Here is a 12,282-nt window from a genome sequence, read left to right on the forward strand (position 1 = left end):
CACATCTTTGGACTGTGGGAGGAAACCGGAGCACCCGGAGGAAACCCACGCAGACACGGGGAGAATGTGCAAACTCCACACAGTCAGTCGCCTGAGGCGGGAATTGAACCCGGGTCTCTGGCGCTGCGAGGCAGCAGTGCTAACCACTGTGCCACCGTGCCTAATCGGAACCAGGAGCATTTTATTATCCCTCTGGGGGAAAAAAAAAACAAGGACAGTGTCCTTGAGAAAAGAAACATCTTTTAGAAAAAAGGGACCAGTTTCGTGACAATGTTTTTCATTGTCCAAGTACAGGGGAACCTTGGATAAAAGCAAATTACAGCGGATGCTGAAATCTGAAACCAAAAGAGAAAATGCTGGAAAATCTCAGCAGGCCTGGCAGCATCTGTAAGGACAGAAAAGAGCTGACGTTTCGAGTCTAACTGACCCTATGCCAAAGCTGGGGAACCTTGATTACTGGCATTATCTGAATTTTGGATTATCTGACTAAGATCGCAAGGTCCCGATGCTTGGCTAAACTGTGTTATCCGACATTTGATTATCTGAACCAAATACTCCCCATCCATGTCATTCAGATAGTCATGGTTCCTCTGTATAGCAATAGATATGCCTTAGGACAGTTTCTATTTGCACGTGCATAAATTATTTGGATTCTTAAACATTTGTTCATAGATATGGGTGCTGTCATCAGGTCTAATACTAACATAACCACGAGGTTACTACCTCTCATACCATTGTTTGCCACACCACATTAGGAAGTGTAATGAAACGTGAGGAAAAATGTAAGAGCACATCTGGGTTAGAGAAATGAGCTATACATGTTTAGGACAGATCAACTAATATGAGATTGGGTGAAAGGAATAGAATGATGATTGAACCTTTACGATTTAAGGTATAATCTAAATAAAGGGGAAGAACTGAGATTTTTAAGGTAGAAGTGCAAGTAGGAAAAATGGTAATCTGTTCAGCATATTGAATACAAATACAGAAATTCATAGAATCAATACAGTGTGAAAACAGGCCATTCGGCCCAACAAGTCCACACCAACCCTCCGAACAGTAACCCACCCAGACTCATTCCCTTTACTCTAGGATTACCCTTGATTAATGCACCTAACGTACATATCCCTGAACACTATGGACAATTTAGCATGGCCAATTCACCTAACATGCACATCTTTGGATTGTGGGAGGAAACCCACGCAGACACTGGGAGTAATGTGCAAGCTCCACATGGACAGTCGCCCGAGGGTAGAATCGAGCCAGTGTCCCTCATGCTGTGAGGCAGCAGTGCTAACCACTGAGCACCTATGTATGACCAAAACCATAGATAGGTAAAACTGATGCAGTTTTGAGTACCTTATTGTAGAAAAGCTATTGACTTAATATAGATTTTGGAGGATATAACACTGAATTATTGCTTACAGCAAACTTAATGCTGTTGCTCCATGCACTGTAGATAAGAATAAGGGAGAGGAAGCAAAACTCCAAATATTGAAAGTTTTATATTGGCGGTAGATTGTGAAAGTTTAATGAATCATTAATGCGGCACCATGGCATGAATAAAAATATAAACTGGCATGTTAGGTGAAGTTTTCATGCCTTATCATATAGAATGTATTATACTGCACTTGAGAGGTGATTGGAGACATACCTGGTTTTTTAAAAAAGTGCCAGAAAGTTTAAAATATGAGTAATGCAAAACTAATGCAGGCCAAGTGGATAGAATGTCCTTATGTAGTGCTTGGAGTTTCTCATAAGTTCCTTGTCTTTATCATCATTTTATCTATTTAATTTATCTTGAAGCATCTTGCTTTGATTTTTCTTTTTTTAGTCTATTGACCCAATGACCCATAAAAGAACTAAAGTAACCTTTTTTTAAATAATACTAATTACTGAATAGAGAGCTTAAGAATTAACTTGTCAGGGTGGACCTTGTAATGGCTATCAGTATCCATTCCCTCTCCAGCAAGGCACTGGACTGGTTAAGGAACTTGACATTACAACTCTGACAACAGCTTCTTCTCCCAAAGCCATATGAAGAAAGAAAGAAGACTCATTACCTTGCTTCCTGCAAAGATGATTAAGTCTTTTATTTGTCATTTCAATCGAATTCAAATGTTTGCTCTTCATCTTTTATGCATTAATCTATGAAAACCGTCTTCTTTCAATATTCTTTTGCTTGTAATAACATAATTGAATAATTATTTGTACATGGAAAAAGTGTACAGAATTTCTTCTGTACTTAAAATGAATTGTTTGGGTGTGATCCCCTTTCATACTGTGCCTCAGTCTCTGTAAGCCCCTCTCCTCTGCTATCACCACCTCCCCACTGTCTTGCCCCCAGTCTCTAGCATTTGCAAAGTTCAAGTCCCTCTGTATACCAGTGAATGTTGTGCACTCCGTAAAATCTTCTGATCTGATAAATATTCTGTGTAAATATCACTGAATTCAATAAAGTTGAACTATTAAATTTGCCTTTTTTGTGATTTTCAGCTTTCGGCATCTTGAGAAACTTGGAAGTAATTTCTACTTCCGGTATTACAATTTTTATAATACTTGATCATTCTCCTTTGCAGTGTGTACACAGCTGCTAGTATCCAGACCTGATGAAGAGAACATTAGCTCTTATCTGCAGCTCATTGACAAAAGTGTAGGCCATGAGGTGAGTATAAGTAGAACACTTCAATACTAGATGGACTTAGTCTGAAACATCTGCCAGTATTTGAAGTTCTACATATCTGAACCTGTCGCTGGTCCTATCCATACAATCTAATTTGCATTTTAAATAATGGATTAGTCTGTTCCATGCTAAAGAACTTTCAATGTTTATTTCTAAAGGATTACGTCTGTCTGTCTCTCATTGCTGCAAAGCCTGAAATGTTCAAGCTCTTGCTCATATCTCTGATATTAAAATTAGCCTTATGGTTTCAGTCCTCAAATATCTTCCTGTGGAATAACTTCCGTCCTGTGCCCTTCCTTTCTCCCTGCCACCCCCACATGTGCATGCCTCCCCACATACTCCTTCCCCAACATGCACACCCCACTAGACATGCTCATTCACACTCATATACATGCAGCATAAATGGTGGCATATTCATACAAATTATAGTCTTATAAAGCAGAACATGACACTAGAATATCAAACTGGTTTGACTGGAACATGATGTACCATCCTATCACAAACTATAGTGTTCATCATACTGTTTGCTTTGTGGCGAATGATTAGGTAGAGTTAACCTGATGTATATTAATATTCAATTAGCATACTGTACAATGGAATGTGATTCTTAAATTAGATCCATCAATTGTTTGATATGGAATTCAATTCTTCATTTTAAAAAGTTGACATTTAAAATCTCTATGCCATTTAGGTTTTGATTTGATAAATTATTAACTTGCATATAAGCAAATTTATCACTTTTGTCTTAGTCTTTTCCCTGATCTGTATTCATTGAGCAGATACGTCATTTGTTGCTCTCCATGTGACTCTGTTTCTACCTTCCTTCATCTCGCCCTCTTAACCTCTTCTGTTCATTTTTCCCTCAATTACTTACATAACTTCCTCTTAAATACATAGGTGCTATTCACTTCAACCACTACTTGTGATGGTGAGTTATCTTTGAGCAAGGTAGATTTTATTTAATGTTTTTTAATTTCCCTGTACCAATACTTCATATCTCCTAAACTGAAGGGACGAAAAAGGCCCACTGGTTTCAGTCCTGGAGAAACTCAAAGAACTTGCAGATGCATTAAATCTTTGTCAGCTGTTTTAGATATGGAAATTAAGTTTTCATTTATGCCTCCACCGGCAGCCCTTACTGTCTACATGTTGCTGCAAATGTGTTTTGATTTTTAAAGCTCTGATTGCATCAATATTAAGTAATGAATAAGCAAAATCTTCTCAATTTTTGAACAACCATTATGTATGCATTATAACAAATGAAGAGAAATGAGTACTTGTGCCATTCCTGAAGATGAAGTTGGCCAAATGTTAATATTGCCCCAGTACCCTTGGATACTGATTTTTGCTTTACAGTTTTCTCTGCAGACATAATTTTCTTTTTATGACTTTGTGTTAGATAAAAGACAGAAGCAAGAATAGATCATTCAAACCCTCGAGCCTGCTTTGCTATTCAGAATGATCATAGCTGAACAACAAGCTCAGTACCCTAATCCTGCTGTCCCCCACATCATTTGATCCACTGTTTTTCTAAGTGCTTGCTTTTAAAATCCTTTGAAAGTGGTCCCTAATATCTCCCTCACTACTGACATCAGACACTCTGGTCTATAATTCCCTGTTTTCTCTCTACCTCCCTTTTTTTAAATAGTGCGGTTAAATGAGCTATCCTCCAATCTTGATGAACTGTTCCAAAGTGTAAACCTTGGAAGATGATCACCAATACATCTGTTTCTATGACCACTTAAGTATTGCTAGGATGTACATTATTAAACCCTGAGGATTTACCAGACTTCAATCTTATCATTTTCTCCAACACTTTCTCTACTATTACAGATTTGTTTTAGTTCCTCTCACTAAACCCTACGTTCCACATAATTTCTGATACAATATTTGTGTCATCCTTTGGAGACCAAAGTAAATTATAAATTTAGTTCATCCGCCATTTCTTGGTTCTCTATTATAAATTTTCCCATCTGACTGTAAGATGTATATCTTTAGAACTTTTAAAGAAAAATGACACTTTCATCTTACTGAATTGTTTAGTCAAGTTTTATTCAAATGTCTTTTTCACATATAACTTCTGTCTTATTTCTGACCATCCTTACCAGCCAAGATGCAAACAACGAAAGATTATCATGTATGTTATTGTCAGGTACCTTATACAAACTGTAGTTGCAAATGAATCCTGTATAGTGGACATGGCAGCACCAACCTGTTCAGTCGGGGTTGTTGGAAGTCTTTGTAGCCTTTTGAAGGAGATGAAGGTAGAGCAGTGGATGTGATGTATAGGGATTTTAGCTGGGTGATCGAAAGGTTCCCCATGGTGGGCTCACATTCAGAAAGTAAGGGCTAGTGGGATAAAAGGAAATTTGGCTGTCTGGATATAGAATTGGCTAGCCCATAGAAGACAGACGGTGGTGGTAGATGGAAAGCATGCAGCCTGGAGCTTAGTGGCCAGTGGTGTTCAGCAGGGATCTATTCTGGGACCTCTGCTCGTTGTAATTTTTATAAATGACTTGGATGAGGAAGTGAAAGGGTGGGCTAGTAAGTTTGCCGATGACACGAAGGTTGGTGGAGTTGTTAATGATATGGAGCGCTGTTTTAGGTTGCAACGGGACATTGACAGGATGCAGATCTGGGCTGAGAAGTGGCCGATGGAGTTCACCCTGGAAAAGTGTGAAGTGATTCGCTTTGGAAGGTCGAATTTGTATGCAGCATACAGGGTTAGAGACAAGATTCTTGGCAGAATAGTGGAACAGAGGAATCTTTGGGTCCACATCCATCGATCCCTCAAAGTTGCAACTTAAGTTGTTAGGGTTGTTAAGAAGACATATATGGTGAGCTGGCTTTCATTAGTGGGGGGATTGAGTTTAAGAGCCATGAAGTTATGCTGCAGCTCTATAGAGCTCTGGTTAGATCACGCTTAGAATATTGTGTTTAGTTCTGGTCATCTCATTGTAGGAAGGATGTGGAAGCTTTAGAGATGGTGCAGAGGCGATTTATCAGTTTGCTGCCTGGATTGGAGGGCATGTCTTATGAAGAAAGACTGGGAGAGCTGGAGTTTTTCTTATTGGAGCAAAGAAGGATGGGAGGTGACTTGATAGAGATGTACAAGATGAAGACAGGCGCAGATAAGATGGGTAGCCAGAGACTTTTTTTTTCCCAGGGTGGAAATGGCTATCATGAGGAGGCATAATTTTAAGACGATTGGAGAAAGATTTAGGAGAGATGTCAGAGATAGGTCCTTTAAGCAGAGGATGGTTGGTGTGTGGAATGCACTGCCAGCAGTGGTTGTCGAGTCATATACATGACTCTTGGGTAGGCACGTAGATGATGGTGCTTGAGTGGAGAAGTGTAGTGCTGGAAAAGCACAGCAGGTCAGGCAGCATCTGAGGAGCAGGAGAATCAACATTTTCGGCATAAGCCCTTCATCAGGAATGTGGAGGGGGGAATGGGGGAATGAGAGATAAATAGGAGGGTGGGGTGAGGTACCTGGCAGGGAAGATGGACAGGTAGGATAGTTCAAGAGGGTGGTGCTGAGTTCAAGGGTTGGATCTGGGATGAGGTGGGCATTGTTGATGACTTCTCCAGTTTCCTTGTCTTTCCTTTCCCCCACCCAATCTCATCCCAGATGCAACCCTGCAACTCAGCACCGCCCTCTTGAACTGTCCTACTTCCCACCTATCCACTCCACTTCATCCTTCCCTCTGACTTATCACTATCACCACTCCCACCTGTTTATTTATCGCCTTCCCAGCTACCTCAATCCCACCCTCTTATTTATCTCTCAGCTCCCCTCCCCCATCCACCCCCGACATTCCTGATGAAAGGCATATGCCCAAAACATCGATTCTCCTGCTCCTCCGATCTTGCCTGACTTGCTGTGCTTTTCCAGCGCCATACTTTTATCAATTCTGATCTTAAGCATCTGCAGTCCTCACTTTCTCCATCAACTAGGGCCAGCAGACCTCATTGATCATTCTTATTATTGCTATTTCTGGGGCTTTGCTACATTTAACAAACAAGTGCTGAACTGTTTCGAACTTTAAAATAACCAATTCTCTTCATGTGAAAGTGTGTTTTACTTTTAGATAATTCATAATGTACATTATGCAATTCTATACTGACTTTTTTGCATTTATTATAATTAACTTGTATGACCCAAGATATTATATGACCCAAGATGTTTCAGGCATTATTTTTGTTAAAAAAATTTTAAGTATAGGATCTTTTTCTCTGTAGGTCATTTTACAAAAATAGACTTTTACTGTGAATTTGGAATTGGGGTGTCGGTTAGCTCAGTTGTCTAGATGGCTAGTTTGCGATGGTGAGTCATGCTAACCACATTGGTTCATTACTCACACTGGCTGAGGTCATCGCAAAGGTCTTCCCTTCCCAAATTCATCGCACATCTGAGGTGTGAACCCTCAAATTAAACTCACTACTAGTCATCTCTCTCCAATGGGAACTGCTCTATGGTCCTCTGAGAGTGTGGTGACTTTATGTAATGTGGTGTCAGTATTTAATTTGCTATTTGTAGTGCGAATGTTGCATTTACTCCATGATTTAAAAAGAAAAGGAATTTTTTTTACCGTAATACAAAGTGTAGTTCTGATAATGCACTATTATTTTCACCTGAATGATGAATAATGTTATGTTAATTTATTAATTAAAAATTAAATTTTCACAACATGTACTGGTACTTTTTAAACTTTAATTAAAAATGCTTGCTTTTATCTTAGGCTTTTACAGAGACACAGAAAAAGAGATTGTTGTCGTGGAAGCAACAGGTTCAGAAACTCTTTAGGTCTTTCCCCCGGAAATCCCTCCTGGATATGCCAAGTTATCGACAGCAGAGAAGGTGTGTTTTAATATTTTATCTTCTCAGTTGTGAATTTCTGTCTATGAACTTTAAATCTGTTTGTCATTCTTTTATCTAATAAAACTGGATGGGCACATGCAATCTGAATTTCCATTTTCCTTTTGTTTTCTAGTTAATGCAAATGTGAACTTCTGTAACTTAGAAAGTATCAGCTAAATAATGTCCTGATACTGCTTGCTTATCAGTGATATGTAATTATTTTTTGTTCTGGACAGAATTCCAGCAAACATGTGAGCTTTAGAAGTTTAATTTCATGGCTAGTATCACGTTGGAAGTTGCTGGTTGTTGCATTCAGTGTCATTGAGTATCCTCAAGTCTTCAAATCAATAGTATTTGCTGCTCTGAAAACAAAGGAATTGCATAGTGACATTTAAGAATGATTTTAATGCAATATTAGTTATAATGAAGTTTGTGCTTAACCATGAAATGTCTTTAGTTTTTGAGCTGCTTTCTGTTTTCCTGAATGGTTACTTTATTCCTATCAAGTAAAAAATCTGTGAAATTAGGTGTAATCTCATCATTCATTCATTGTAATCTGCTTTACAATTGGTCTTTAGTCCACATTGATTTATGCATAAATTAATCTAAAATACAGTAAATTACAATTTTATGGTACATAGTGTATTTGAACAGAGGCATATAATTCAAGTGGAATTAATTCAGAGAAAACTAAATATAATATCTTAAACATTGCACATTCATGATCATGCACAAAACAACATTTAAGTTTCCACAATTATCTATTTTATATTTAATTGGATAAAAATCATCTTGCATATAATTTTGTTCAAAATTATTGTCCATTTGTCTTGGATTATTAACTAGATTTTTTTTTTATTTTAATGTTGATAAAATCACATTTGTCAGCTTTGGATGTTTCCTTGTCAGAAGGGAATAAATCCGAAATCTAGTCAGAAAATGTATTAGCTTAATCACATCAACTTAAAAAGGAGAAACTCAAGTTTGGAGAAAAACTAGATGTAAATGTCATACTGTTGATTACTTTAACGGTAATTACAATTGTATAATTCTGAGTTAGTCTGAGTGGTCATTCAAGATCAACTGTCTATGGTAAATTGTTCATTTACTCTAAAGAGGTCCATTGTAACCAAGACACAACATGCAGCATATCTTTTGGACACCTTACACTTTGGTTCACTTTTGTCTCCAACAAAGTCAATTCCACTTGTGAACATCATTTGAAATGTAGTGAATGATGGTCCTTAACAATTCGTTTGAGACACAAGTGCCTTCTTCACTAACCTTTCTGACACTGGCCTGGAAATGTGGTGGATGAAAGTTGAATTGAGGCATTCAAGTTCACAGTGGATGATTATTTAAACAGAAACAACATGCAGGATTACAGAGAAAAAAAAATCAGGAGATTGGTACTAAAATGCTTAGAGAGCTAATGCAGACACGATGGGCTGAATGGGCACCATCCGCACTAAAACAACTGAGATTTTGTGAACCCATCAAATTCTGGAGGAAAAGCCTTGAGCACAAAAGAGATTTCTATTTAAAGCTCCTTGTATAAATTCACTTTTTCTAAATTGTGAGAAATCAGTGCCTTGGTTCATGAGCTTGCTCCTTTATAAATATCTATGTATTTGTGGCAGATGAAATGCCAAATACTGTGCGTGTGCGTGCGTGTGTGTGTGTATATAGAGAAATTAGATTGTGTGGATGTTATTGACACAAGTTGTTTCCAGATGAGTTGCTTGGCATTAAAAAAAAAACCATTTTACAGCATATACAGCATTTCTTTGCTAATGTTGTTTAGAAGAAGGCCCACGTCATGGTTGTTAAAATATGTAGTTTCTTCTCAAAACATGCTTAAGACTATACATGCTGCTCATGTTTGTGTATTTTCTCTCTAAGCACAAATATATTTTCTTCTTTTAATTAAAGCTGAAAATTTTAACTTTAGTTTATTTGCAACTTGCTTGTTAGTTACAAAATAACTTTCATTAGAGTTTGACAATTACTTGGAAATGACAGCTTGCCATTTGCCCAAATCTCTCAAACTTTCACACAAGCAGCAGTCCTTATTAAACTGTTTCCATTGTTGGAAGACCCAAGAACTAGAGGGCATCCATTTAAGGTTGGCAAATGAAGCAGTGGTGACAGAAGGAATTTTTGTGTTTGAAACGCAGCAAGTAGTTAGGATCTGGAATGTACTGCTGAAGTGCAAAGTACAGAGAGATTCAATGCTGGTTTCAAAAGAGATTTGAAAGAATACCTAAAAGAATTTGTTGGCCTACTGGGAAAAGACAGGGGAGTGAAGACTAACTGTATTGATTTTGCAGACAGTGGTACAGATGCAACAGGCAGAATGGTCCCTGACTGTGCTGCAACCGTTCTGTGATTCAGTGACAATGTCATGTACAAACCATGTTCCTGTATTATTTGTGTCCTTTCAACCACTTTTATACTCCAGTCTGATTTGATCTGTGCATTAATCACATCCCCTCAAACCTTTGTGTACATAAAAGTCGTTACCTTGATTATTGTTCTAAATTGTAATGATCTGTCATTCTACACTTTCACTAGAAACATTCAGGTTTTGTCTGTAGTGTCTCATTCTTTAGATTTTGAACATCTGCATGAAATCACTGCAAATCGTAGCTGTTGTGAAAATCTGACTGATGTTTCAAGTACTTATTTGTATTTCAGCACAAGAGACAGCATTCCAATGAATCTGCTCTACCTTCTCTAACATCTCAACTTTTTAACAAATTTCATAGAATCATAGAATTCCTACAGCGTGGAAACAGGCCATTTGGCCCAACAAGTCTACACTGACCTTCCGAAGTGTATCCCACCCAGACCCATTCCTCTACCCTATTACGCTATATTTTCCCTGACTAATGCACCTAACCTACACATCCCTGAACACTATGGGTAATTTAGCATGGCATTCACCCAACCACATCTTTAGATTTTTTTTGAGCACGCTGTTGTACTATAAACAAACCATGTTGTATTTCATGCACCCCACATTTGAATATTCCACTTACTAATCCATGACCCTTATGAGCTTCTTTTGCTGCTCTGAATGACTTGCAATGGCTCCTATTTGGTATTCCTATAAAGTTGGACACCACTTCCCCTACTGTTCTTTCAAATCATTGACATATGCAGAAGATAAATAATCCCAGAATAGAACACTGTAGGGTGCCACTGTCCAGATCCAAAACAGTCCTAAACTATTTTGTTTCCCGAGTTGCCATTTGCTATTTGAAACGCCAATATTCTGTAGGAATGTCGGATCTGTGCTGCCATTATTAAAGATGTTAAATGACTATCTTTTACCATTGAAATATTTCAGTTATTATTCTTCTCCCCTTTCTTCTATGTTCTTTACTCCCATATGACTAAATTTCTGGTCATTGAAGTACTGTTTCACTTGTGCTTCCAACTCCTCCTCTTTTCAATGTATTCTTTGGCATGCCTATATGCTGTTTGCTAAATTAGCGCAACAGTAATTTAGTATCAAGGTCACCTAATAGTGGTTTACTGTCAATTGGCTATCAGCTGCATAACAAGAAACCTTGCTAAGCACTTCTAGCCTTGGATGAATTTAAATTTAAACATGTAGTTAGAGAGAAACAACACACATGGAACAAAAGTTAGAGACATGCCAGAAATTTATCTCTCTATCATGTCATGTGTCTCAACTTTTTTAAACATTAAAACTGGTTTTACTATCTTTTCTTCACATAGCTGGGGTTTTAGTCAATCCAACTCCTTACCAGCAGCCGGATCTGTGGGTGGAGGAGTGGGTAGACGAACCCAACGCCAATTTCAGATGCCTCCTCGAAATATGCCTACTGCTCGATTGGGTCTTATGGGCCACAGTGGACTTATGGGTGCCCCACAGCGTAGTGCAGCCAGCAATCCTGCCATATTAAAACAAGGAAGACAGGTTTGTTCAAGTCTTTTGCCTTTCTGTAGTGTAATTTAAAATATGTGCAAATATGTATTCTTTGGGGAAATTCGCTAGTTAAATGTAATATTTGTTTAGCCAGCAAGATACAACACGCCCTGTTTAACTTTAAAGGACAGGAAAATACAGTAGACTGTTTAGTTACATTTGCCAAATTTACATTGGAAATATTTCTCAAATTTTCCTGATTTAAGTAACTTGCTGGTTCCTTTTAAAAAGACCCAGTGAGAACACACTCTGAAGGCATTTCCTGTTTTTCCTCACTTTGATGTGTAGAGGTACTGAAGTGGGATGATGTAAATGTGGAAAAAAGTACAGACGCTGCTTCTCTGGAAAGGGTAAAGCCCAGAGTTTTATGTACATAAAAGTTATACAATAGATTCATTCAGAGTGTGTAGACATCAGACAATGAATGAAATTTGTAAGGATTGTAAGCTTTGAGGTATTAGAGCATGATGTCAAATGGACAGTTAATTCCATATGCCATTTGTTCTTCAATATTAGAGGCTGTATAAATTAAATTTGTTTTACAATGTGTAACTTGTATTTTCACAGAATCTGTGGTTTGCTAACCCTGGAGGCAGTAACAGCATGCCAAGCCGAACCCATAGTTCAGTACAGCGTACCCGCTCTCTGCCTGTCCACACATCACCACAAACTATGCTAATGTTCCAGCAGCAAGGTGAGTAGAAGAGAATATTAAACAGATGCCTTTCTATATGTGGGTAAAGATTAACATCAACACTTGTAAATGCTTGGAAAATGTTG

The 12,282-nt window shown here is 38.0% G+C and overlaps 1 protein-coding gene across 12 annotated transcripts in view; it reads left to right on the top strand.

Annotated features, from left to right (window-relative positions):
* The window catches only part of samd4a (sterile alpha motif domain containing 4A), a 196,444-nt gene that overhangs the window by 158,548 nt on the left and 25,614 nt on the right, over positions 1-12,282 (top strand). For all 12 annotated transcript variants that reach the window (XM_043697695.1, XM_043697697.1, XM_043697689.1 and 9 more), the window contains 4 exons: positions 2,580-2,665; positions 7,426-7,544; positions 11,292-11,493; positions 12,070-12,196. In XM_043697695.1, coding sequence (XP_043553630.1) covers positions 2,580-2,665; positions 7,426-7,544; positions 11,292-11,493; positions 12,070-12,196 — 534 coding nt within the window. The remainder of the gene's footprint in view (positions 1-2,579; positions 2,666-7,425; positions 7,545-11,291; positions 11,494-12,069; positions 12,197-12,282) is intronic.

The sequence above is a fragment of the Chiloscyllium plagiosum genome, chromosome 10 (assembly GCF_004010195.1).
Source record: "Chiloscyllium plagiosum isolate BGI_BamShark_2017 chromosome 10, ASM401019v2, whole genome shotgun sequence".
Taxonomy (NCBI): Eukaryota; Metazoa; Chordata; class Chondrichthyes; order Orectolobiformes; family Hemiscylliidae; genus Chiloscyllium; species Chiloscyllium plagiosum.